This window comes from Caloenas nicobarica, chromosome 5 (genome assembly GCF_036013445.1).
Source record: "Caloenas nicobarica isolate bCalNic1 chromosome 5, bCalNic1.hap1, whole genome shotgun sequence".
Classification (NCBI taxonomy): Eukaryota; Metazoa; Chordata; class Aves; order Columbiformes; family Columbidae; genus Caloenas; species Caloenas nicobarica.
In genome coordinates this window covers 26,134,191-26,160,650 of record NC_088249.1, presented here as the reverse complement: position 1 = coordinate 26,160,650, position 26,460 = coordinate 26,134,191, and the positions used below count along the sequence as shown (strand labels likewise).

The following is a 26,460-nucleotide window of genomic DNA, read 5'->3' as shown; positions in this document are numbered from 1 at the left end:
TTATATCGCCTTTTTATTTCGAGTGGGTGCATTGCTTTAGATGAATAGTTTCTCCTCCCTGGTCAAGCATAGATATTCTCAACATCTAGTTAACTAAATTTCTTTCAGAATGTGAAGCATGATATACAGGAAGACTTCAACTTGGGTAAAGAATGCTGCGAACAGAACAGCAGTTGGTAGTGGTGTTAGAGATGAGGATCAGCATACACAGTAGTTACTGCTGCAACGGCGGTTCTACGCATCTACAAAAAGAACCCTGTCAGGGAAAGATTCTTTCTAACAAAGATGCATTTTAGAAATTTCTCCTATAATGCTGTTAATCTTCCAACATTAAAAAGGAAATCAAAGTAATTTATTAGAAAAAAAAAAAGAGAATATCTATATTTTCAGAGTTTGGCATAATACAAAGTTGTTAATAAATGTGTTATAGGTAATGTATAAATAATCTATCCTGAAAACATGAAAATTAGGAGTACTGAAAAAATTCTACCCATTATAATAGGTAGATGTAATTTTATTACAGCTTATAATTTAAAGTAAAAATAATGAGCAAATAATATAATGTGAAGCTGAATTATTCAAAATTTTTATCTCTGAATGCAATAATTCGTTTTGCATAAGATTTTATCTGCATCTTTTAGAGATTTAAATATTTTAGGGATTGAAATAAAGCCGAACTATATATAAACAACTGAGGACTATAGTAATTAAAAAGAGTGGCATACAAGAGACAAAGATGTATTTTTAGATGCAGCCACTGAAAAAAATGAAATTAGATGAGGTAAAGACAGATTAGAGAGAGGTATAATAGTGTCATAATAAATAAATATGAAATTAAGAAACATGCTAAATGTATGTTGACTCATTAGGTAGGACAATAAATGAAAAAATTAATAAGGATTTTTGTTCTCTAGCCTCCTTCAAATTACATTTTATAACCTTCTATTTTAAAAAGAAGACTTTTGACCTAAACCACTGTCGGTCATTTTCACGTGCATGCTTCCTACAACTTAAATAAAAATGCTTTACTTTGCATTTTACACTGTCTGCCAGGTATTTCCTGTGAACATCCCATCTAAAATCTCTTGGTTCTAGTAACTAATGTCTGTAAAGAAAATCCTGGCAAAACCGTAGTTCTAAGCTTCACAAGCAGCCATTTTAAACAGAAAGCTGGTTTCGTTGTGTTGACAATCACATTTTAAACTGATTCCTTCCAGATGAAAAGATGCTTTTTCAAACAATGTAATAAAAGTGTAAAGTCAGCTGTTCTAAGGACATAAAAGTGATTTATCTGTTCTCTGGTCACAGATTTTTTTCCTTTGATACAGTGGAATTTTTCTTTTAAAGAAAAGGTTAACAATTAATGGCTACTAGAAGCCCAAATTATGGAGAATTTGCCTTTTAAAGAACTACAACACATAGTTGCAATTAATTTTGCATCTCATGATGCATCCACTATTGTATTTGTGAAATGGTAAACGGTAATGGCTAGATTTACATAGCACATAAATTGTTAATTCTGACAGCTGACTATTGACAATGCCATGATCAGATTTCAGAGCTATTACCTTTGATAAGAGGTTTCAGACAGGTTTCAGATTCTTTTACCTGCCTGCAGCTGGGCATGACAGCCTTGCATCGGCTCCAATTTGAGCGATCCCCCACCCCTGTCAGGGCTAGAATAATTTTTCTCCTTTTTAAATACAGGCTTCAATTCTGGAAACTACAATGGCACTATATATATGTACATATATATATACCACTTCAGAACAAGCAAGTTGTGTAGGGACAGATCCCCAAAAAGCGGCATGACCCAAAAGTGTGACTTAAGCCTTATTTACCCACTTAACACTAAATCAGTAATTAATGAAACCCTTGCTCAGGGGATATGCAGCCCTGGCTGTGACTAATCTGGAGGAGTCTTGGTTCCTGACCCGAAAGCTTCTCGCTAGCTGAAAATTTTCGTACAGCCCTGGTGGAGACAAGGGAACCCTGGAGAAGGACAACACGTACGGCACACCGTTTGTGAGCTCTTCCCGGCTTTTTAACTCTAGATGGCTCTCGGCTCAGCAGCTCGGCTGCCCGGGAGCTCCCCACCGCTCCACACCGCGGGGCGCTGCCCCTGAAGGCACGGGAGGATTCAGGGCTCCGTTGCGGCACCGTGTCACTGCCCGAAGCGGAGCAAATGGTGCCAGGCAGAAATGTAATGTCCCCACCAAGGCCCCAGGCGCAAACCACTGCTTGGAGCACCAAGGAATGTCGCTGTCACTGCTGAGAAACCCTGCAGCCCCTCGCACTGAACCAGTTACAGAAGAGGGAGAAATTCGTGGCCACTACCCTGGGCTACCAAATTAGAAAGATGGGTTCTTCACATTCAGAGAACACAAACATATTCACAGAACACAAACGCATTCAGAGAATCCGATGGTATAGCATAGTATGATATTTTCCATAGACTAAAAGAAGGTTTTTTTAGAAGCATAATTGTTACATCGATCTGTTTAAATAAAATGTTTGAAATGAACAGGAACTTAATGTGGTAAAATGATAAATATTCTTGAATTTTAAAATTGTAAGAACTAAAAGTTCTGCTGACCTTTGCTAACTAGAGCAGATAGATAAAAATGGATTTTAAACAATTCCTGTAGGTATCTTCTTAGTACTGTAAGCATAAGCATCTTACAATGCAGTTATCTGATTCCAAACTGAGGCCTGTAGGAGGTATTTGTCATATTAGTAGAAAATAGAGACACTCAAGGAATCCCAATTTTAGGATTAAAATAATTTGATTCTGAAAATATTTTAAACTTAAAATATATAACTTGGACCTTTAAAAATTACAGAACAGACGTCCAAATGCTGCCCTTAGTTACAGTGGTGCAACCTCATTGTATTTCAGAGAGCTACACACATAAAACTGGAAATAGAAGCTTTTCACATTCCAGAGCCATTTCTTATGTTTTCAAGTGTTAACATATGAAGATGGGGGTAGGGAACGTCCAGTCAGGAACAGAGAATTCTTGCTGAAGGGGTGATGAGAACTTTGTGAGAGTAACATCACTGTAATTACTGCTGACTATCTGGAGACAGCGCAGTCCACTGAACGGGGCACCAGCCTTGCAGTCAGGATACCCAGCTTCAGGCTTAAAACTGCCATTGCCTCCACATATGCTCTCAGACAAACCACCTCACAAAATGGATTGCCAAATAAGTCCTCAGACTTCTTCTGAATTAGGAGCCTATATTAATGAATGCAATTTTATGTCCAATGCACATGTTCCTCAGAGCTGTGGTATTAACATGCTACCATGGGGCAAACAAATGACATGGTATCAGGCTGTTCCATGAGAATCATCTCTGTACATGTCCAGATCTGATTGATTCCCTGACCTGTTACAGCTCAGTATCCCTATCTGTACAGTTGGGACAATGATACTTCCTTCTTCCACGAAGTGTTTTGAGACCTAGATGTTAGAAGAACAAGTATCATCTTTGTTTCATGACTGAGCAGTGTTCTAAAAGCATCCAGTTGGGATTGTTGTCCAAACTTCACTAGATTATGAATTGGTTAATTTTTATCTACTTAGAGACTGAAAATGCATTAATATTTTGCATGCATACACATATTTACACACACTTTAAAACATAAAGAGGCAACAAAAATTCCTGAGATTTTTGCTGTGTTTACTGGGAAAGGAGATAAAATTGAATAACCAAATGTGAATGTTAATTTACAAAAGAAAGCAGAACACACATTGCCTTCATATAGTTACAGAAAATACGTCTCTTTTCTGGACATATTGATCTAAAACTCTGTGAGCATAATATAAACCACAATGTTAAAGTAAAATTATCAGGAAAATTCTGTCAGTTAAAATTTCTGCCTTCCTCTTCGTTAATCTTGAAAGCAGTATCAATGACGATTTTACTCATGGCTGTTCCATAATTTAAATTTTAGGACTCAACACCATTCAAAGTAAGAACACAAATGCTGGTTTTAAGAAAGAAGTCCAAACAAACTATAGACAACCAAATGAAACTGAAAACAGTATGCCTAGGTATTGCATGTAGGTCTATGTAGAGTAAGATATGGGGTAAAGTGAGAGTAAGTGGCACCAAGAACAGTTACAGGGATTAGTCTGTATATGTATGTCACAGATTATGAAAAAGGAACTCTTGCTAATTACCTGGAAGAAATTCTAAAATTCTTTTACTGTGGGGCACCTAGAGGCTAAAGTCTATGTTAAGGCATATTTTTTCCTTTCACTGCAGATCTGTGAGGCCCCTTCCCCACAGGGCCACGTGAATCCTGTCTTCCAAACTACGCAGGCATGAGGGCACTTGCAGAGGATTGTTGCGGTTTGCTTGCACAAGAGCTGTAAGAGCCAAGTCTCAACCATCATAAAAAATGGCAAAGCAAATGGAATCACTCACTTCCAAAAGTAAATGGACAGATTAAACATTCGATAATTTTAATTATGTACTATGAGAACTTGCCACATCCCTACCTAAGTTTTGTAACCTCATGCTCCCTGAAAACATACAAATACTAGCTTTTCTAACACCGAGCATTTCTTCTTTAAAGATATGCAGAGCAAGCACAACAGTTCAAAAATTCAGCTCTAAGACTTCAATTTTTATCCAATAGATTCAATAACCCAATAGATTTCACACAGGTTCACAGTTTATGCCAATACACTGTCCTTCACAATTTCAGTTACAGTTCTCAATTCAGCAAGGTGTTAGAGAGCTTATTTGACGCTTTACGTTTCAGATGATATTATTTCACACAGGAATGTGATAATTATTTCTGATGCTCTAAATCACAGGCTTTTAGTGAAGTCTGCAATAGAAACAATGGTATGGCAGGAAGATGCCAATGCAGCATAATGTGACACAGAATAATTCTACAATGCGTGGGATAAAGAGAAAAAAATAGCAGTATACTATGGGGATGCATCAGGATAGATACAGACAGACATTTTGGTACCATAGTGCCCTTTTTTGTACCTTCGGTCTCAGTTTAGTAAGGCTTGTACAAGTATTATGAAGGCATAAGTGTGAGGCAGGCTGGTAGAACTAGAAAAGAGATGGATCTGTATGTAGCTATTTCTGAAGTACAAGTGCCAGCAGACCTTCCTCAGTGTTCAGGTGAAAGTTCGTGTTCCTGTAGTGGGGGCAGAAAAGATGCCTGTACTTTAGTTTGCAAGATCACAATCTCTGAAACTGGCAGTGCAGGTGGATCTCTACTAAGCAACAAGATTCTTGAAGGTAACAAGCAAGCACGAGTCCAAGTTCACTTCTGCTGCTCCTGGTAGGAAGTGCTGACAACAAACCAAAGAGCAGGGTAGATAGCTGTTGTGGGAAATAACATCTTAATCTACCACTTCTGCTTGCCTCAGAGCACTTAAAGCAGATCCTAAAGTCTGGTCTTTTGATACCACAGAAATTTATGCCTCAAATATGTGGAAATGAATCTCTGCTTCATAACTGCTTGCTGGGAAAAGGGATTTTTGGCATGACTGACCATGTCGGACTTCCCTGGTCAGCAATTTCATTGAAGGATTCATGCGCAGGGTAGCCAAGTATCTGTATCTTGCATAACACTTATTTGGCAGCCTTTTGCTAGGTCTCCTCAGCCCAGCTGGAAGAGCACACATCCAGCTGAGCCTCAGGAACGGGCAGTGATGATTGCTGGTGAGTGCCAGAGCCCGGTGCTTGTCTGCGGGGCTGGCAATCCTGCAAGTCTCCTTCCCTGACCTGCTGGCATTTAGAAGCAGCAGAGTATCATCTGCAGCCAGCTGGGAGAGCCAGGCCTCAGTAGCACTGCTGTAGTCTCTCGAGCACTTGTTACCATGGCAGAGAGCCGATGGATGGAGGCAGGACAAAGGAGAGTGCTAGCAAATTCCTTAATTGAGGAATGATCGCTGGTGTCACGTAAACCAGGAACCCTCCAGCTTCTGCATGTTTGATGACAACTCTGCACTCATCCAGCTTCTGCTCAGTCTTGGCTGTTCTCCCACCTACTCCACCCATAGCTGACAAGTTTTGTGCACCTTTATAACCTAATCCCACTAATGTATGAGTCAGGGTGTTGCCTATTACAAAAAAGCTGTGTGGTCATACAGAGAATTATAGGTACAAGAGAGCAGTAAGGTGGTGCTGAGAACAAGACAAGAATAGTTATAAAGCTTTTGGGCTGTGTAAACATGGAGATAACTGCTCCTTCCCAAACCAAATTCAACATAAATAATCAAGTAACTCAGTACAAGTAATGAAGTCTCAAATTGTAAATGACAATTGTGTTTTGCAGTTTCCCAGGACCATCTAGTTCGAAGAAATGCTAACAGCACTTTAAACTGTAACTTATTCAAGTGTAGAGTTATAAAACTAGAAACTGGGACACTACTACCCTTTCTATTTCAGGTAAGTTAACCAACAAATGAGAAAGCAACAGGTTTCTTGACAGAGTGCCTACCCAAAAAAGCCAAGTGTAACCCAAAACACATACTGTTAAAATTATGAGCCCATGAAAACTCAAGTTTATAAGAACAAAGTTGTTTACAGACTCGAAATAACAGCATCCATCATTTTAATGCTGTAACTCCAAATTAAGACAGTGCAGATGGGCATAATTTTCCATTCTTAATACGAGACACAAAACCATGTGTCTTTAATATAAATGCAATGTATACATGCAGCCAGACCGTTGGTTTATTCTTACATTTCATATTCAAACCTAAGTCATTATCAAAGAAAAAGTGAGTGAACACAAATGTAGTAAAGATGATGACGATACAAAAATTGGTCATTTATTATAACCTAAACTCTTATTTGTAGGTTATAAAAAGAATGAAAAGTTTTCTCTACTAATGGTTTCAGTTAATCCTGTATCCAAGCATTTTCCCCAATAAACATCGGATTATTTTTATGTTGGCTATAAAGCTGTCACTCCTCAATAAACAGATATGCTCCTAGTGGGTTTACCTCTGCTGTCAAAGATCTGTCAATTCATGCATCATCTCATAAGCGAAACCAGAGCAGCTCGGATGCCCGGCTCCCAGAAAATCCAGCTGAGCAGAGGTTGCTCACCACCTGAGAGGATTCGTGCCGTGCAATCAGCAGCGACTGGACGGTCCCAACACAAGTTCGCAGGAGCCCTGAAGTTAATACTCCTACCTTCCTTTAAGAGAAAGCTGTGTGACCTTTAATGCTCTGCTCAACTGAGTCTTCCTTCAGTGAGTCTCAGTTAAATTTTATGTATTGTGGCTCCCATTTTCTTGTAAGACAAGAAAGGAGTTCAAGGGATGGACTCTTCTTTGAAGAATTTAATTCCCTGTGGAGAAAATTTATTTCTATCTAAAGAGCTGCTCAAAGTTTGGGGGAAGGGAGCTTTTGTACTGGTTAATTTTCAGTGAGAGGCATTGCAGCAAACGAAACATTTGCATGTGTATTCATAAAAATAAGTAGTTGTTAGGCCGATTCTGCATACTTAACCTCAACATAACAAAGACAAAAAAATAAAGGTATTAGGAAGTGTCTTGTCTGAACTGAGCTCTGACATTCTAGCTCACCGTAGTTGCTCCTACTGAAAACATTAGCGCAAATGAGCATAAGCACTATTCCCAAATGTAAACACTTTTAGAAGCAGGCCATTAGTAACATTTCTTTTCCCACTATGTTCCTTTATTTAATTAGTTTGTTTTGTAGTCAACATAAAATCACATGTGCCAGTAGGGAATTCTGAGTGCTGGAGAGAGACACCTAGACTCCTTATAGTCAGTGGACACTGAATTGGATATTTCAGAAAATCAGTCCAAAAATGCCACACATCGACAGGGGTATTTCATATTGCCAATATGAAACAAACATGGGGCATGAATGAATTTCTTATACCTTCTCCCAGATTTACACACCTGAACCTGAACAACTCATAAATTGTTTTTGTTTGCTTACTATCTAAATGTGAAGCCCTTTCTTGGTGCTCCCTTCTGCATATTTTTGTGGTCACCCAAGAAAGAGGTTATGAGGATTCAAGTTTTACACTAGCTGAAATACTTCAGAGTCACCTCTCTCACTTCCTGCACAGGTGTCACAACCACCAAGCTCCAGAAAGTGGACAACTTGTGGAGATGGGAATGCAAGAGTCCTGGAGTCAAACAGGTACTTCAGGATCAGTTGATTACTTTTTAAAAAATGATTTTTAGCCAAAATTTAAGATTATATTGTATCTGAGATTCTTCGTTTCTTTTTCCTAGTGCTTACTACTGCTGTTTAAATGTCACCTTCTGCTTCTGTCTAATTTCCTGGAAAAAATAGGTATTCAGAGAATTTACTTTTTGTTTAGATCAGTATCGACTGTTTTTGCAACTGGCAAGTATTGATAAAACTCTGTATTAGCTCTAGCCTGAGGGAAACTTAATGCAATCCACTGCTACATTGTGATTTAAATCTATAATAATTTCATGTAATCATCTTCTTTTCCTGCTTACAGAGTCATACCTTGATATAAATAGAAAAAAAATACTCCAGTGTGGTTCCAGTATTGGGGCAGAAGCATTCTACAGGAAAAACAACCAACCAGCCAACAATCTTCATCTCGCCTTTCTGAAGTTCATTTGCAGATGACTACTGTGCTCAGCCTCTTCATCATTTCTCCACAGTGAATCAGTTTATGTGTGTTAGGCAGCACACTGTCTGAACACTGGGAAAATAATGATGGAGTCAAATCCATAGCATAAGTTATAGTTATGTCTCTGAGAAGCATTTGAAAAGAACAACAAATAAAGAAATTGAAATGCAGGGTATTTTCTTCCTTAACCCCCTCCCTCAAATAGTAAGAGAACTATATTTCTTTTATGGTAAACTGAAGTTTGCAGTGTCCTGCTATTATTTTATACATGCGAGTTGTACAAATATCCAGTTATACAATATAACCAGATAGGACCCTAAAAAAGCTTGGAAGCTGTCTCTTGATTTAGACTCATTCTGCAGATATATCGACCCACTCTTAATTTTACATTTTGTGACTAGTTCAACAAAATAAAAACACCAGTGAGTAGAGTTTTCATGCTCAGTGACTTAAATATTGAAAATAGTTCTGTATTGAAAACCAGATTGAGATTATTGTAAATATTAATACTTTTTTATTGCAAAACCACCATTTTCTTTTGAGAAGCAAGAAAATTTAAGACATACTCAGAAAACCCCAGAAGCCACAAATTATCATTTTTGTGAAATCTTTTTAGCTTTTAAGCTTTTTAATGCCTTGTAGTGATAACGCACAGCATTAGTCTTTCATCAAAAATAAGTTTACCACTGATAAGGGCAAACGTGACAACTTCCTCTTTCAACACCTTAACAAAACATCTCTACATCTCCCTACTTTAGCAATTCAAACCATTCAGTTCTATATCTACGTATGTATGTATGTAATGTAGCTTAGCTAAACATTACTGCAAGAAAGAAAACTGGTCTAGTTCTTCATTTTCGCGTGTTCTTCTCACCTGTGTTTTTCCAGTGCCGTTTGTGCACACAAGAAATCTGCGTTTCACTGCACCTATGCTGCCTCCATATGTGGTATCTATGCATCTATATATAAGAACAGTTCCATTCAGGTGAATATACAGAAAAAAATGGGTTGCTATTGTATTTACAAAGTCCTTATGGAAAGTCTGCTAGCTACTCAAAACTAGGATTTACTAATTAGTTACCTCGATTAAAGGCTAGCTCCCAAAGAGCTCCTGTGGATAACAGGTTCAACTTCAAGCATATGATCAGTCTCATTACATTCACTGGCTGTAACTGGACTGCTCGTAAAATAAAATGTGTATTAAATACCTTTGTGGATCAGAGCCCAAGTCCCTTAGAGGAGCTCAGGCTTGGAGCAGTGGCACCTTCTGAACCCAGTATGATTCCGGTGACTAAGGACCACAAATGCTTTCCCATATTCTGCGAAACTGAAGAGTTGTGGAATTTTGCTCACACAGCTCCTGGAAGCATTGTCTGCCACAGCTAACTGGGAATGCCAGTTTATCAGAGCTTGGAAACAAGTACATCATGGTAAAGGGTCGTGCAGAGCTAGTTCAGAAAACCAGGACAAGAAGATATGAAAGCCCAGATACTGCACCACACTGATGTGGCCATCCTGGTCCCAGTACTGATGCAGTGTTTGCCCAGTGTCTCTACACAGTTGTGCATTCTGATCTTTAAACATATCCTAATAGCAAAATTTGGTATTGTGAGTGCAAGTAATACTAAGACTTTTCAAATCGTGCTCATTATGTACGACTCTGTTTGCCAAATTCTGGCCATTGCAAAAAAAGGGTAGAATATAAAGAGGATCTAATGTCTGGAAAATGGGTGATTAAAAAAGGTCACATAAAATTGACAATTTTAAAAACGTATACTCTTACCCTTCACGTCGGAAAATAGTCCTAAAACAGTCCCCAAGGCTCTTGTAACCAGTCGGATCAGTTTTCCCTCTTTGAATTTGGAACCTAAAAAAAATACAATTTACATCACAGCATGAGAAGTCAGGGATTTTAAGTCACTTTTAACTTTCCAATTATTATATAAAAGGAGTTTTAAAGGGTTTTTAATGTATCTGATTCATTACTATATACTGTTCCTGATATTAACACTCTTTTCATAGAAGCTGTTAAACTAAGGAAAAATAGAGCTTTAGTAGCAACTTTTTTGTAGTTTATGGAACTCACAGTATAGCTATCACCTTTGACTTTTACACCTCTTTCTAGTTTGAAAAATAAGCTGTTAACCCTGTGCCTGATCTAAAGCCCATTGAAACTAATGGGAGTCTTTGAGTCAAACCCTGGGTTTGAAAATCTGAAATGGATACTATCATGTGTTTCACTATGAAATGAAGTGACTGTGCAGTTTCTTTCTTTTTATATCTGACACAATTACAATAAAAATCAACCAGAGACGTGCCTAGAAATGAGAGTGCCATTCATTTTTCATGATTCAATAATTAAATTAACAATAAATGCAAGCAATGAATTATTTTAATTAAAACCTTGTTTTCTCTATTTGCATTTTGACAACAATAAACATTTCGACAGGAAACTTGTGGCCTTGAAAGCAAAATCAAGATTATGATTTAAGATTGTAAACATATTATTTACAATTTATGGATAGCAACAGTGAGTTTAACAAACTATATTATTTTCATTAGTATCTTTAGTGTTCAACAGTTTCAGGGAATAACTGACATTATAGTCAAGTATGTCATATGCCACAGGTATGTTGCTATTCTGAGAAACATCTATTGTTACTTATTCCCATCATGATACTGAATTTCATTAAAATGTGACAAACAAAGGTATATTTAACTCAGTGTTAAACAGCAAAGTTCTCCTCTCAATAGAATTCAGTAGGGTCAAATCAAGGTTTGTATTGTGGCAAAACACATTCATTGTTTTGAACATCAGTTTTTCCTAAGCTGTGTTCTGTGCTAATACATCTAACATTTTTCACTTTGAGGAAAAATATTTCCAGTGATGTAATACAATTTTTTTGGCAATTATGAAGGCAAGCACACACCTTTTTTGAAAACAGTTAGAAGGAAACACTGAGCCCCTCCATAGTCCTAATAAAAGTAGTTCAAGCACATCTGGGATCTCTATCTGGGGTAACCTCTTTTATTAGCATGAGAAATTGCTGCCAAGTTGGCAGAGAGGAGAATGCTATTCAATAGGCTTATACTAAAATGAGAGCTGATGCATAACATTTTGTCTGAAAAGAGCCCTTGGGAAGGCTAATAGTTGAAAATGCCTCAATGCCATCACACAAAGTCCAGCAATAATATCAGCTACAGAAGCTTTTACATTGTGGCAATCAAGCAATTAATATTCTAGCAGAAAGTAGATTCTATGCACATTTTAATATATTTAAGACTTGATTATTTACATCTTTCAGTTCAAAACCAAAAATAGCTTTCTTTTGCTTAAAGAAGTCTTGCAAAAACTCACCAGTAAAAACCTTTTCCCAAGTATTTAAAAAATAAAGCTTCTTGACCCAAACTCTTTTCCTCAAGTTTCAAGATTTGGCCCACTTGTAAACTCAGAACAAAGCATCACTGTTTCTAAAACATCCTCTGAATAATGCGCCTTCCCTCTCTTTCACCCTGCAAATGCTGAAGCATGTCCTACTAGCACATGTGTAAAGTTCCCCACTAAGTCGTGCACACACAACTGTTTGTAGAACCGGGGCTTTAATCCCAGACTCACTGCGGATCTCAACAATGTGGCGAACATACTTATATAATTTTGTTTTACAGTTAACGCAGTGTTGACTTCTCAACTAAATTTAAATGATTTAATAAAAATACATCTTTGATAGCAATAATTAAAATTGTAGCAGAAGAAATGCAATAATACTCCATGTAATTTACATGTATCAGATGAAGGACAACTTCTTAAAGAAGTTAAATCAAAGGAGGTTTACATTTATTTCAGTTTTTTGTTTTAATGTAGATAAAATCTTAGTGTTAAATGAGTCCATTTGTAACAGTGAGTCACGCAAATAACATATCCCCTCCTTTAGGGTTTTTGGATCCATTCCTTCCCTAGTAAATCTTTTTTATAGCTTTAACAGCGATCCTAAAGTACATGCCAATTATGTGCTTCAACCCAGATCTGCGAATTGGGTTCTTTGATTCAGAATTGCTTGCCTCAATAAAATCATGTGTAACTTTTTAATGAACTAGCTAATTGATCACCAGCACTTGTTAGAAGAAGTTCAGGGAAGAGCTGAATAATTTTTTGTTTGTTTGTTTTGTTTTTTTTTCTGGAGACAGCAGCAGCAGCAGCCGCCTGTATTAGTAATCTTAATAATACAGAAAAGTGAAAGCATTCACTTCAAAAAACAACTTGGCCTGTTTTTAGTGATTGTTTAGAGGAATGAACACAACTGGGGGACACATAATGGCTTTCTCTGCTTTGAATCCATTCCTTTCTGAAAGCATTATAAAACCACTGAATTTCATGCATTTTTGAAAGTTGGATGCCTGCCTCGTATGTCATTAGCTTTGCTAGAACAAACCATATAAATTCTCCTATAATCAGAGCATGAACTTCTGATCTAATTTCTTATTTTGAAGTCTGAAAAGAAGAATGTGCCAGCAGTGTTCAGAGACATGCTGAAGGGACATATGGGCAGAGGTTTTTCCAGGACTGGGATGAATGACCTGCTAGTCACTACCAGCACACAACTAGTGCCAGAAGTCACTGGACACTCCAACGTGTTATGTGTTTACTAAGAGCTTTATGACTCTAAAAATGATCATCAGGCTGACTTTCCTTCTTGACTTTCTGGCCAAAATGCTGTGGTACTGAGCACTCCTGCCCTGGCAATGGTCACAGAGCTGTGGGAGGCACTTTAGCCCCCAGGTTACCTCTTCCTACCCAGCACCTTCTCCAGCAACTACTGCGTGTCCTCTTGGCTCCTCTTGCAGCTCACACCTCCACTTCCCACGCCATGGGGAACCTCACAATCTCCCTTTCTGGCTCGTAGCAGCAGCACACAGAGCTTTGTCTTTCGTGCCCCCTTTGACTGGACAGTATCTTTGCAGTAGCTTTGTTTGACACCAAACTGTTCTGATATTTTTTAAGGAAAGAACGTCACTGTCCTTCCCTGTTCACCCCAGAAGAAATAATTGAGATCTCAAAAAGTGGAAATAATGTAAAACCATTTGAGGTTTTGAGGTCTGTTCAAAAGGCATTGAAAACTCTGTATGATCTAAAACCATGAAAATATTTTGACCTATCCACGCTAATCAGCATTACAACTACTACTTGCAAAATGAATAAACCTATATTATTCTTATTTTGATAGCATGAGAGAGAGCATTTTTAATGGTTATAATAGTCCTTGACCAATAACAAGATGGGCTCAGCCTGAAATCCCACAAGGCAGAAGATGTTTGAGTCCTTTCATCAGTTCTCTGAACCACTTACTGTTTAACAAGAGATACATCATATGGTGAAGTAATGACCCTACATAAACCCACGTATCTGTTTCCAATGCCTAACTTAAAGTTCTTGTTGGTTTTATAATAGCTAGCAGTTCATTCCAAGTTTTGTAAAAACTTCAGTCCACAGGATGCTCTCCTGCTCCCTGTTCCTATCACAAAAGTCCTCTAAGTAGTCTTTTCTAACACAATCAATATCTATAGGAGAACAAGTAGATGTGTGTGCTTTCTGGGGAAAAAAAAACCCCACACAACTCTCTCCCTCTCTCCATAGCTATTTTTTTTTGTTCATGCTTGCTGAACTTTTCATCGAAGTGGTCTGGTGGATGTTTGCCACTACCACATCCAGGTATTTAGTGTTTCAAGTCTGTTCGCCACAACGTTAACCTAGCAATCCTCTCCCCTTTATTTACTGATCTAAGGCTGGAGAAAGATTTCCAATTCATGCTGAAATTGTTTGAGTCATCCTAAAACCTAAGAGGAAAAAACCAGTACTTTCATATCTAGATTCAAGTAGATAATGAGCAGTTAAATCCCAGCTATGTAGGACAACCACAACGTGATGTGGAGCAGACTAGGCTCACCAAATTCTTGCCACTGGGTTTGCAAAGTCTATACCTTCGTGCGTAAATTCCAGAATTTCTTGCTGTTTTTATACAGTGCTGCTGACTATTTTCTCAACCACAAATTTCAGAGGGAAAGAAAAACACTGACTCAGAGAACCGGGCTTTATACCATGTTGCAGTGCTTGCCAACGAGCGGCAGTCTTAGCTGTATTTTCCTTCTCTTCACATGTCTCACTAGGATTTTATCATATGTTCTGCTCTGTTTTGAATAAAACTCGTAACATTTCCCTCCATGACTGGGACTTATATAGTACCAAAGCAGATAATCTCAGGTACTGAAGTGTTTCATCAGAAGAGTTATGTGGCTTAACAACAAAACAAATTAAATTATCTGTGCAATGTGAAATTTAAAACAACTTTTAAATAAATGTATAGCCTTTGGAAAACTGAAAACAACATTTATAGGTTTTTTGCACTTTCAGTAGCTCCCGTGATCCCAGACACTCCTAGCTGTAGTTACCTCTACCAGCACAAGTTGAGAAAAAAGGTATAGTCTGAAGCTTTATATAAATACACATTATTTAACAGTTCACATGCTTTTAATAAAAAATAACTGCATTATAATTTAAAAAGATTTTGATTTGCTAACTTAAACATTTATTCAGGTGCTACTACTAGTTAGTGCTATCTCTCGATTCTGTGATTTCATGCAAAACTTTGCACTGCAAAATGGACCTTGATAATATGATTTATTTCACTTTTTGGCTCAAGGTCTTTGAATTGCTTATGTTACTTACAGGATAATAACTAAATTGAGAGTATAATTCTGTCACTTATTTTAATAGTAAATCATACGAGCTGTTGAAGAACTGAATATTAGATTTCCAAACAAAAAACCTAATTATTTTAAGCCACAGATATAAACTTTGCTAGTGCAGGGGTCATATTTTAAGTATTATAGTATTGCTATGATGATGATTTAACTGCAAAAACCATATAAGTATACTACAAAGTAGTAGCACAGAGAACAGGCAAAGAACAGAACTTATTCCAATCATTCTCCATAGTAGACATAGATTTGCCTCCATATAATCACAGAATTTTTCATACAGTCCATATTTACTTCACAAGTTAAAAACCAGAATCATGGGTTGAGAAGTGCTAACAAAAAGTATTTCAAAATTCATCTAAATTCTTAATTCCACTTTGTTGGAATTCATAATGCTTTTTAGTTTATTTACCTCTATGAGTTCTGGAGTAACATGGTCTTTTTTAAAGAAGAAAGGAATAGTAATAATGGAAATAACAGTAAAGATACTCTGAAAACTCAAAATTCTCCACAGAGATGAATTTTATATGAATTAGAACATGAACTACCAGGTATGACAGTCAAATAAAAAATTAACTAACACAAACTGATGAATACTTACATTTATCCAAATATTTATCAAACATTGCAACTCATAAATTTGTCCATTCCACACCTGACCTCTGCCTTATTGCAATCCTGATCTGTTCCTCTGTCCTTTACCTATCTGACTGCTAATCCACAGGGCAAAAAGAGGAAACGTTGTCAGTGGATGAGAAAGAAGAAAACACTTACCTACAGCTGAATAAAGAGTGCATTCACAGTAAAAGTTAGAGCTTGATCAGCAATAGGTTTAGCAATTTACAGCAGAATTTAGATGGAAGAGATTGACTATTCTGATCAAAATTTGAATACAATAAGATCATCATCAGCTGCCACCTCCCTTTAGGTTAGCTAAAAGCAATCTATCTAAACCCTCATAAAATAATTGGTCTAAACTCTTTCAGCCTCAATGATGAGAACTTCCCGTGGGCGGTTTACGCTGAGCTTACAATTTTTGAAAATGTTTTGCCTGAATGAACTGCATCATTGAATAGAGAAACAGTAAAGTCCTAAACATGGCAAAATGGCTTAGTTGGTTCACTGGTACTCGGTCAGTTCTCTGAATGTGACTCTTCTTCTTAGACCAGACTAAAGTACACTACTCATAAAAAGAAATTCATCTTTCCAGCGCTTCCTTTTACAGATTACTTTCTTCTATTTCTTGCTTTTATATTCAAGCTAAGCAGCACATCATTCCATCAAAAATATCAGTGGGAAAAAGAAAGCAGTACTATATACACCAAGAGTGTAATAAAGTGTTTTAGAAATGAAAGCTGTATTTTCTCAGCTACTAATGAAGAACTAATCTACTTTTTTCTTGTGCAGTAATTTTTCCATTATGTGCATGGGACAAACATACAGTAGCTATAAAGTCAGAAATAAATTTTCCTTTACATGCAGTTTTGGAAGAGAATATTTAGTGAAGATAAAATTGATCAGAATTAGATCAAATAATCTAATTCCATCAACGAGTGTGTGTGTGTGTGTAGGGGGAGTTCAAAACAATAACAGAAAAAAGATTAGTGAAAACTACTATTTTTTTATTCCACACTAAAAGTTGTTCAGAAAAACATCATGGATACTCCTAGCTATAATATGATGTTCTGCAAGTTCCCTTTTATTTCAAGCATGAAAATACTGAGGACACTTCCTTATTTCATTGCAAGGTGAAACTATAGAGTGAGGCTCCGAGCTGGTGTCCTCGTCACCTCTTGCACAAGCTCAGCAAGTGTTTCCTCTCTTCAGCCTCCACCCTTCGAGTCCTGCTACATGCTCGTGTCTCTGGGGTCCCAGATACAACCGACAGCTGTGGGCTCCTACGAGCTCCTTGCAAAGTACCAGCCTTTTCTCTCAGTTACAGACCTACAAACAGCACACATTTTTATTACCCTTCAGAAATTGCTCCAATGTTCTTCTGTCTGAAAAGCCTTACCCTGATGTCCTGCCAAAGCAGGAACAGCTCTGCCAGCCTCTCTGCCAGTGTCATGGATACCTCAAAGGTACAATTTTGTTGTTAAAACTTTGCTTTGATTGCCTGGATAAACCTTCCTGAGCGTGACTTAAAATGATAGCAATGATCATAAAGGGAGAGCTATATTTGAAAGGTTACACAATATTTTCTGTGAAAGATCACACAGCGTGTAATCTTAACAATCTTATGGAGGTAAGATCAGCTAGGAAGTGACCACTGTGAAAGTAATATGCAAATTTAAACACTGCTTGTGGTTTTTTTTGTCTACATCTTCTTGTGTATAAAGCATTTAATCACACTGGTGAAAGAATCTGCAGAAACCAGTAACGGTAAAACAAGCATTTTGTTTTTTACAGTGACAGTCTATTTCTGAAAACTCCTGTAATCTCTGTTTCTTAAGTAAAAACAACTCCCCAAAATCTATGGATTTTTTTGCCCCTTATCTAAACTGGACAAATCATTGAAAATAGCACCATAAGGAATAATTTTATATTGTCAGAGATGATGGAGTTATTTTTACGATTTTAAATATAAGTAGTCACTCGTGGCCTAATACATCAACAGAAGTATGGTTTTCATTAGTTTTGGATAAAGTCTTGTACGTTTTCCTTCAAAACAGCTTATAGAGAAACATCAGACAAAGTGATGAGGAATATAAACTAATGACTAGAAGAGATTTCAAAAGAGATCAGATTAGATTAGATTACATAAAGGCCCCAGTATCCAGTCTTAATTCAGGGAAAAATGAGAATGTGGTTTGGCTGATTTCAGTGCACGACATGTGCCTGCTTAAGAACTGTCCAGTTTCTTATCTCAGTTTAACTTCTGTTACGAAAATGTATATCCTCTCTTGACCTCTCTCTGCGGGAATAGATGGACCTTCATTCTAACTCTGTAGAGCCATTCTTGTGTCCTGTGATATCACTGCGATCTATGAATCCACTACTGCGTCTCTGCAAATTGAAGCGTTTGAAAAATTTAAACCTAAGTATGAAAATTTCATCTATCACTTAAAATTGTTATGATATCAATGATACCAGACTAGAGGATAATTTTGGTGCCTTTAAAAAGTAAAGGTATTTTCTATTACGTCAAAAAGATACAAACGCAAATCTTAATGCAGCTTTGTAAAAAAAAACATGTATCTGATAAGCCACAGGAAGGCTTCAAATGAATAATTTCTACTGGTTATTACTGGACAATACCTGAAATACAAACAGTAAGTATTGTTCTAAAACTCTTCCAGTTTAGGAAAATGTAATTAAGATCTATATCCCACAGGAAAAAGTCACTTTTTTCTTCAAAAATTCCTACAGAAAGAGCCAAGTACTTCTACATAGTTTTCTCAACAAAGCTTTGATTTCAATGTCCCCTATGGTGATCACACAGCACTTTTCCTTCCGAGAAGGCAGGAAAATCATTGCGGCTTTCTGGCAAGAAGATTTTGGGGGAGGATATTTTTGGAGGGTTGTTCAATCCTTTCCAGTATTCATTAGCATTTAAGTGCTTTGATGAGATCAATCCCATCATAGCTTAGGGTATTTGGATTTTTTTTTTTTAGTATTAAAATGATTTAGCACCAAAAATTTGCAAACTGCAATGAAATATACATTACACTTGCTCCCTATGGTCAAAGCAGGAGAGATAACCAAAAATATCTTTTCTCCCAAAGGAAAGAAATGGTCAAATACAGAAATCCAGATTCATTTTCAGTGGACAACAGCCAAAATCAAATTGTGAGTTGCTGAAAGAAGTGTTAGTTTTGAGTGTTCACCCAACCTCCTATGTTTGTGCTGGAAAATATTTAAAAGAGAAAAAAATTCATTAAGATGTTGTGGCTGAGATTTTTAAAATACTGGAAGGGATACAAGCAGACTTACTTTACTGAAAAGTACAGCTAAACACCCGGCATTTGAAAGCATTAACTCACATGCCCTTTCTTATTAACAGACAAACCATTTAAAATGACTAATAGCAAGTATACATAACATGGACATTACCTACCATGCATATCCCGATTACATGTAAAAATAACTTTTTTCTATTAGATTGCACGGCTAAGTGACAGAAAACATACACCCTTAAAGCAGCGTTACCTTTTGAAATGAAACTAGTAAAACGAGGAAATTCTGAGTTAAAGACTGAAACTCAACTCTTACCCACCCAGCTGTGCCCCAATATTACAGCTTATATGGAATTCATTATCAGCCAGTGCTGAGCGACCTCAGCAATGCTTAACATACAGTAGGGCATAACAAGGCAAGTTAAGGATGAAATTTCCTCTGAAGTGCTATGACTTTCTCTGCTGTGGTGACTTAAAGTAAAACTAGTAAAATATTGGTATGCTCTTGCTTTTGGAAGTACAATTTATTGGAAATAGTGCACTTCTCTCTGTAAAAAGCAAAACAAAAATGTAATCCTATAACTTTAAGGAAAGTTTGCTGTGTGTTGAAATTGTACCTTGCCATTGTACCTTGCCACTTCCAGCAAATTTTTGTGTAACATTAAAATTTATCCTAGGAAGTGAAGAGAAAGTGTTGACAACTGGGAATATACCCTACTAATTCACCATAAGAACATATTGCAAAAATAAAGAAGATGAATGCTCACAAATGCAATGTAGTGAATTACTCTGGAAAAAGAGCAGCAGCAGCTATTTTTAGACTTCAGTACATTTATTTTTATTTTTCTAATAACTTTTATACTATTAATAGTTAACAACAAAAAATAATGCTAAACAAAACTCAGGAGAATCTAGAATCCAGGTTGTATGCTGAGGTCAGAAGACTGATTTTGACTGTCCAAAACTCTGTGAATCACAGTTTCTACAAAGCTGTCAGGATACATTTTTTTCGCAGAACCAAAAAGCCCCACCCAATGAGATTATTTTTCTTATTTGTAAATACATCTTGAAAACTATCAAAGTTCAGCTTCAAGTATTTTACAGCCCCGTTCTAAACACCAGAAAATAAGACTTAACACTGTAGTGGAAACACTAACAGATTCTTGCCAACAGCCATGCAAGGCTGCACCTTTATATCGCAACACACTCATCCAGCTGAAAAAACTCACCGGTTATCCAGGATAGTGTGGAAAAAAGAACACTATTATTTTAGGAAAGACAGTTGCTTGAAAATTGGCATATAGTGAAAATTAAAAAGGTGGAGTTTTTTTCCCCCCAAACTCAACCTAACTACTCCATAAAGTAATGCACAAATCATTCATTATAATGAGTCATAACAATGATTTGTGATCTTCCAAGTTTTCATTTTATGCCCCTCTGTTTTTCCTTAAAGACAGGAGGATAGACAAAGACTGGAAACTTTGGGTCATATGGATCACGGCACCACTGCTATGTCTGGAATTTTCTTATAAATATCCTATTGCTCTGAGGTTCATAGGCCTGACTGAAACAGCAGGGACGATCTCATTTGTACTTTTATAGTTGTAGAGGGATTTGCAAGAGTTAATGCAATTTTCCATAATATTTCTTACCGACTCCAGGAATAAAGAGAGAGTTCCCTTTTTAATCAGTGTCTGAAACATTGTTAAGTCTAAGGAAAAACAGGACTTCTTTCAGATTTAACAAGACTTTTCCAAGTGCTGATAATTTTAAAGGTACAAAGTGAGGCAACTTTTGAAAAAGAGAGGATTTCAGCAAAGCATTTGTGGGCAGCAGGCATACAGTAGTCTGGAGGATACACTTCTCAGCTAATTTTACTGCTTGTTTGCAGCCTTCTTCCTTTTAAAGACTGCTTTTCCAAAAAGAAAAGGTAAATGATTCCTTTTGACTTCAGGAAAACCTTCAAATCAAGAAAGTATCTTCAGGTTCTGCTATGGTGATGTCTATCTGAAAAAAAACCAAACCGCTTCACTAACCACCAGTTGGAAGCTAGAAAAACTCCTCCTTTCATTTTGTACGGTCGCAGAAGTCTTTTAAAGACATTTTGCTCACATTCTTCTCCAGGCAGGCAAGCAGACTATGCTAACATGGCCAGTCTGACTCAGCTGCTGAGCCTGAGGGCTGAAAAACAGGCATGAGAAAAGGCAGTTTTGATGTTGCCATGCAGTATTTCTCAGGGACAACTGCTTTGGCTCCTTACCACATTCAGTACCCCTTCCATACGCCTACCTAGTCAAGTGTTCATAGTGCTACATGGACTCAGAGATAAAACTAAACGAATTATTAAATGCCTACTGATAAATAAAATGGTTTGCTATGTGACATAGTGCTGGCAGTAGGTTTAGCTGCTCCATTGTGTGTCTAATCTTTGTGTAATATAGTCTGTGCACATAAAGAGGAATCCAAGGATACCCAGGATACAGCTCCCCCTGCTATGGAGCCTGAAAGGTGCCCAGACTAACGTATGACAAGGACTTACTGTACCTAAACATTGCAGAGTACATCGTGTTAAAAATCTACAGGTTGCCTGACTTGTGGCCTGAACCCCTCCCAAGAATAAATCTGACCTTAAAGGTCTGCAGAAAAGTATCTCCAGTTTCATTACATGCCGGAGAGAGTTTTTCGCCTTTTTCTATGTCAAGATTCTCTTGAAAATGCAACAGCCATCCCGCCTACCAGTTGAGAGACTTATCACCTGCCAATTTATAAGAGGTCATTTATTACAGGTCACAAGATGCCAACTTGTCATTGGAACTGGCAGCAGTAACCGCAGTCTCACAATCAACAAACACTGCTGCTTTTGTTGCAAGAGGTTTTCCCTATGAGCCTGTGGTCTGGGTAAAGAGCAAATAGGAAAAGTGAATCACAGAAGAATGACTGATGGACATGTAGGGAGTAAGCAAAACTATGAAAATATGTGCAAGACAGAAGACTGTGGTCCTGAAGAAAAATTATATGTTGCATAGATGGAAAACCGTGAGGCAGTTATTGGCTAAAATAGGATCAACGTCTCATTGCCTCTGCTCCTTCTTCGTCCTCTTTAACACCTATAACCAAATACTGCAATTCTGCAATTTTCTCTCTGTCTCTACTACTGCACTGAAGGGATAGTAATAATGTAGATGTAAATGACATCTGAATTGCTATATGGTATTGATTTACTGTACTGTACTGTATCAAATTATAATGCTTAAATGCTTCAGCTTCCATTAACAATAAAAGCTTAAAAATAGATTAGAAACCTATGTTTTAACTTTATATGAGGTACTTCTGTAGAACTTTCTGTCCTCAGCAGTAGATATTACAAAAAGGTACGCAGTTTTCAGAGGTTTCCTAGACCTACACCACCTCTCATCTTTATTTAATATCAAGTAGCATCTTTACCATGTCTTAAAGTATTTTTTTAGTATCAAAGACACTGCTCACTGTTCTATTTAACACAGTTGAGCAACTGCTGTTTTCCTTCTCACCACTAAAGTATATGTGTGCACAAAAATAACTTTCTTAAAATACACAGAGGAAATATGGTATGACTTAAGAAACTAATTTTCTTTTAAGGAATATGTGAAGTGAGAATGGTTCAAAGTCTACACGACTGTTATAAATTATGTTTAAAGAACAAGAGATGACCAGAAGAGTAATGCATTTCCAGATCTGCTCATATAATGGCCTCTAAGTAGCCTACAAACTTCCTGCCCAGGGTCAGGGCTCTGTACTAAGAAGCACTTGACCTGCTTCATTTCTTGTTATTCAGCTTCCATCCCAACAGCTATGATTGCGTGGAGTTTCAATTAATATCTTGAAGAAGCTCTTCAACATAGATAATATGGCCAGTTACAAACCTCTATTAAATATGACTTGCTGCCCTCAAAAGTAGAAAAATTCTCTAGAAGATGAGCACTAAAATATACAAAGTGTATAGCTAGTGGATATATACTGGGTAAATACCAGCTAAAAGTAAGAAAAATCCTTACCCTGCATCTAGACAGTATCTAGACAGTATCTAGACAGACATAATAGGATCTAGAATTGCTCATCTACTAAGTTGTGCTATGAGTGAGGAGCCACATTCCAAAAAACGCAAAGGAAATTCAGAATCAATCAGTAATAAATGACTTTCTCATTAGTAGAGAGAATTTTGCATACGTAAGACAAAGAAACCTCTTTCTGGAAAACCAAACCAAACCAAACACCCCAACAACACAAACCAAAACAAAAGACAAAAACCCCAGCTGATTTACCGAGTATTTACACAGCTGATTCAAGAAGTACTTTCCAAAATCCTACCAAAAATCATTTCTTTATCAGCAACAAGCCCTCATTAGACTTCTGAAAAGTTTTACAAAAGAAGTCAGGGTGTGAAAAACCCCACCAGGTTATTTCATATATAAACCCAGAAGGTGTAGGAAATCTAGACATGACCATTTGAATGTTTTTATACGTGCATGCATATACACGTTCCTCATCTTTCCTGTAATCACAATGAATAAAATGTTCTGTATTATCAAATAAAAAAGGTTTTCAGGAAGAAAGAATGAACACACCACTAATTCATGCCTCCAGATTTCTTATTATGCTTGATATACACTTGTATGTTACTTAACTAAACATAAATCAATAAATTGACATATGCCATAGAGTTTAGATACCAATTTAACACCTTTGCATGAAGTTAGAGAAGAGAATTAGAAAATCACTTTGAATTTATTATTTCTAGAAAGAGTAGACAAAAGTCTTTGAGGATTACTTTCATGCTGTGGGTTAAATTTCACTCTCACGATAGGCCAACTATTGCCTGGGGCTCTACAGATAATGAACCTGCCAAGGGATTAGCAAGGAAACACTTGTGTTATTATAAATCGTGTACACTTCCCTTTCTAACCAACTTCATTCTTCATGACATTAACAAATTACACTCTGTCCATGTTTCAATATAATACAAGGCTGTGAATGACCCTGAACCAATAGTACATTAGATAAGATCTTCTCAAGACATAAATAGCTATTAAATTTGGTTGAAAGATCCAGACCTCCTGAAGTGAGAACATAAGACATTTTATGTCAAATCTCTCCAAGACCCAGAGACACATTTGTATGTAAAATCTGTCTTAAGAATATCAGCTGACACAGTCTAAAATGGCTTATAGAGAAATGTGCACAAAGTAATTAAATGTAACACAGAAACAGAGGAAATTTTAGGGAAAATTAATCTACCACAAATAGTAGAAATCAACCCAAGCAAAGATGTTAATTGCTTGGCTTAACTGTTAACAACGGATACGCTGAAGAGCTCAAACACATAATTTATTGAATGCTTATTAGACTAGAATTTCCAATAATGATTTTATGCTGAAGGTGAGTTAGAATACAGCAACCCTGGCTGTACATACAGATTGGGGAATAAGAGGCTGGAGAGCAGTGCCGTGGATAGAGATCTGGGGTTTCTTGTTGATGGCAAGTTGAACATGAGCCAACAGTGTGCCCTGGAAGCGAAGAGGGCCAACCACGTCCTGGGGTGCATCCAGCACAGCATTGCCAGCCGGGCAGGGAGGCGATTGTCCCGCTCTGCTCTGCACTGGTGCGGCCTCACCTGGAGCACTGTGTGCAGTTCTGGGCGCCACAGGATAAAAAGGATATAAAACTACTGGAGAGTGTCCAGAAGAGGGCCATGAAGTTGGTGAAGAGTTTGGAGGGGAAGCCGTATGAGGAGCGGCTAAAGTCACTTAGTTTGTTCAGCCTGGAGAAGAGGAGACTAAGAGGAGACCTCATCATGGTCTACAGCTTCCTCACAAGGGGAGGAGGAGGGGAAGGTGCTAATCACTCTGGTGACCAATGACAGAACCCGAGGTAGTGGCAGGAAAATGTGCCATGGGAGGTTTAGGTTGGACATTAAGAAAAGGTTCTTCACCCAGAGGGTGGTGAAGCACTGGAACAGGCTCCCCAGAAAGGTGTCACGGCCCCAAGCCTGGCAGTATTCAAGAAGTGACTGGATGATGCCCACAGACACATGGTGTGAATTTTGGGGTTGTCATATTCAGGGACAGGAGTTGACTTGATCCTCGTGGGTCCCTTCCAACTCAGGACATTCTATGACTCTAATATTTATGATGCAAATATAGATGTTTTCTCCTTTCCTCTCTCCTGTTCTTGAAAACCTTCACATTGTTTTTTTTCGCCTGTAGAAAACAGCTCAGTTTCTAGGCAATCCATGCCAAACTGTGCTGGCATACATTGGCAAAGATATTGCATAATATTGCAATGTTAAAGTAGAAATCTGACATCATGAACTGCATCCTTTATTTAAACACTACCATAGAAACAGAAAGGCAAGAAAGAAGTCCAAACTCTGAACCTTCTTTTGCTGACCCAGATCAACTTAGGACAACATTCCCTGAATTTCAGAGATGGTAGTATTACTGCTAATGTTTCCTGTAGGGATAGCGACTCCTAAAAATGGTATGGTTCTAGTAACATAGCTCACCCTTCTACATCTTTCAGAGCAATGGAGCACAATCACGGAAAGCAATTTTCTGTACCTTATGGCTTTCCCACCTCCTTTGAAGCCAAAGCCTATTTTGAGACAAAACATCTCCAGAGTGTGGGACCACATCCGTTCTAATCTCCACACGCTAATCATCCATGTTAAAATACCCAGAGAATTATTCTTTGTGCTGGATTGTAAAAAGCATGGACAATTTTTTCTTTTTTCCTCTTTCTGCCAAACAGCCTGGGCATGACCCATTGCTAATGTTCCCTTAAACACTCTGAGGGAACATGACCTGACAAGTTGTCCTGGGACCCCAAAGTTGTGAGCTCATGATGTCAGAAAATTGGCCATTTTTGTCTCTTTACTCCTACTTCTGCAAGCCAGTGAGTTCTGCTCTGCCTCGCTGTAGTTACAGACTGCTGCTCTTCCAGCCACCATGAGTCACACTGAGCTATGCCAGACGACTTGGACCTACTGCATGGCTGGTATTGTTCTCATATCACCAAAACAGAGAAAGAGAAATTTTACCATTGTGCTCTTGCAATACATCAGTATCATTTTCTTTACTGCCTGCAGTAAGCAAGAGTATTATTTGCTGCACTTGCCTCTTACTTTTCTAACTGGACAGGAAA

General features: G+C 37.5%; 1 protein-coding gene across 1 annotated transcript in view; it reads right to left on the bottom strand.

The window, feature by feature from the left end:
• Positions 1–26,460, bottom strand: part of SLC25A21 (solute carrier family 25 member 21) — a 258,937-nt gene that overhangs the window by 54,526 nt on the left and 177,951 nt on the right. Inside the window, exon 3 of the mRNA XM_065635730.1 lies at positions 10,416–10,499. Within this exon, the coding sequence (XP_065491802.1) occupies positions 10,416–10,499 (84 nt within the window). The remainder of the gene's footprint in view (positions 1–10,415; positions 10,500–26,460) is intronic.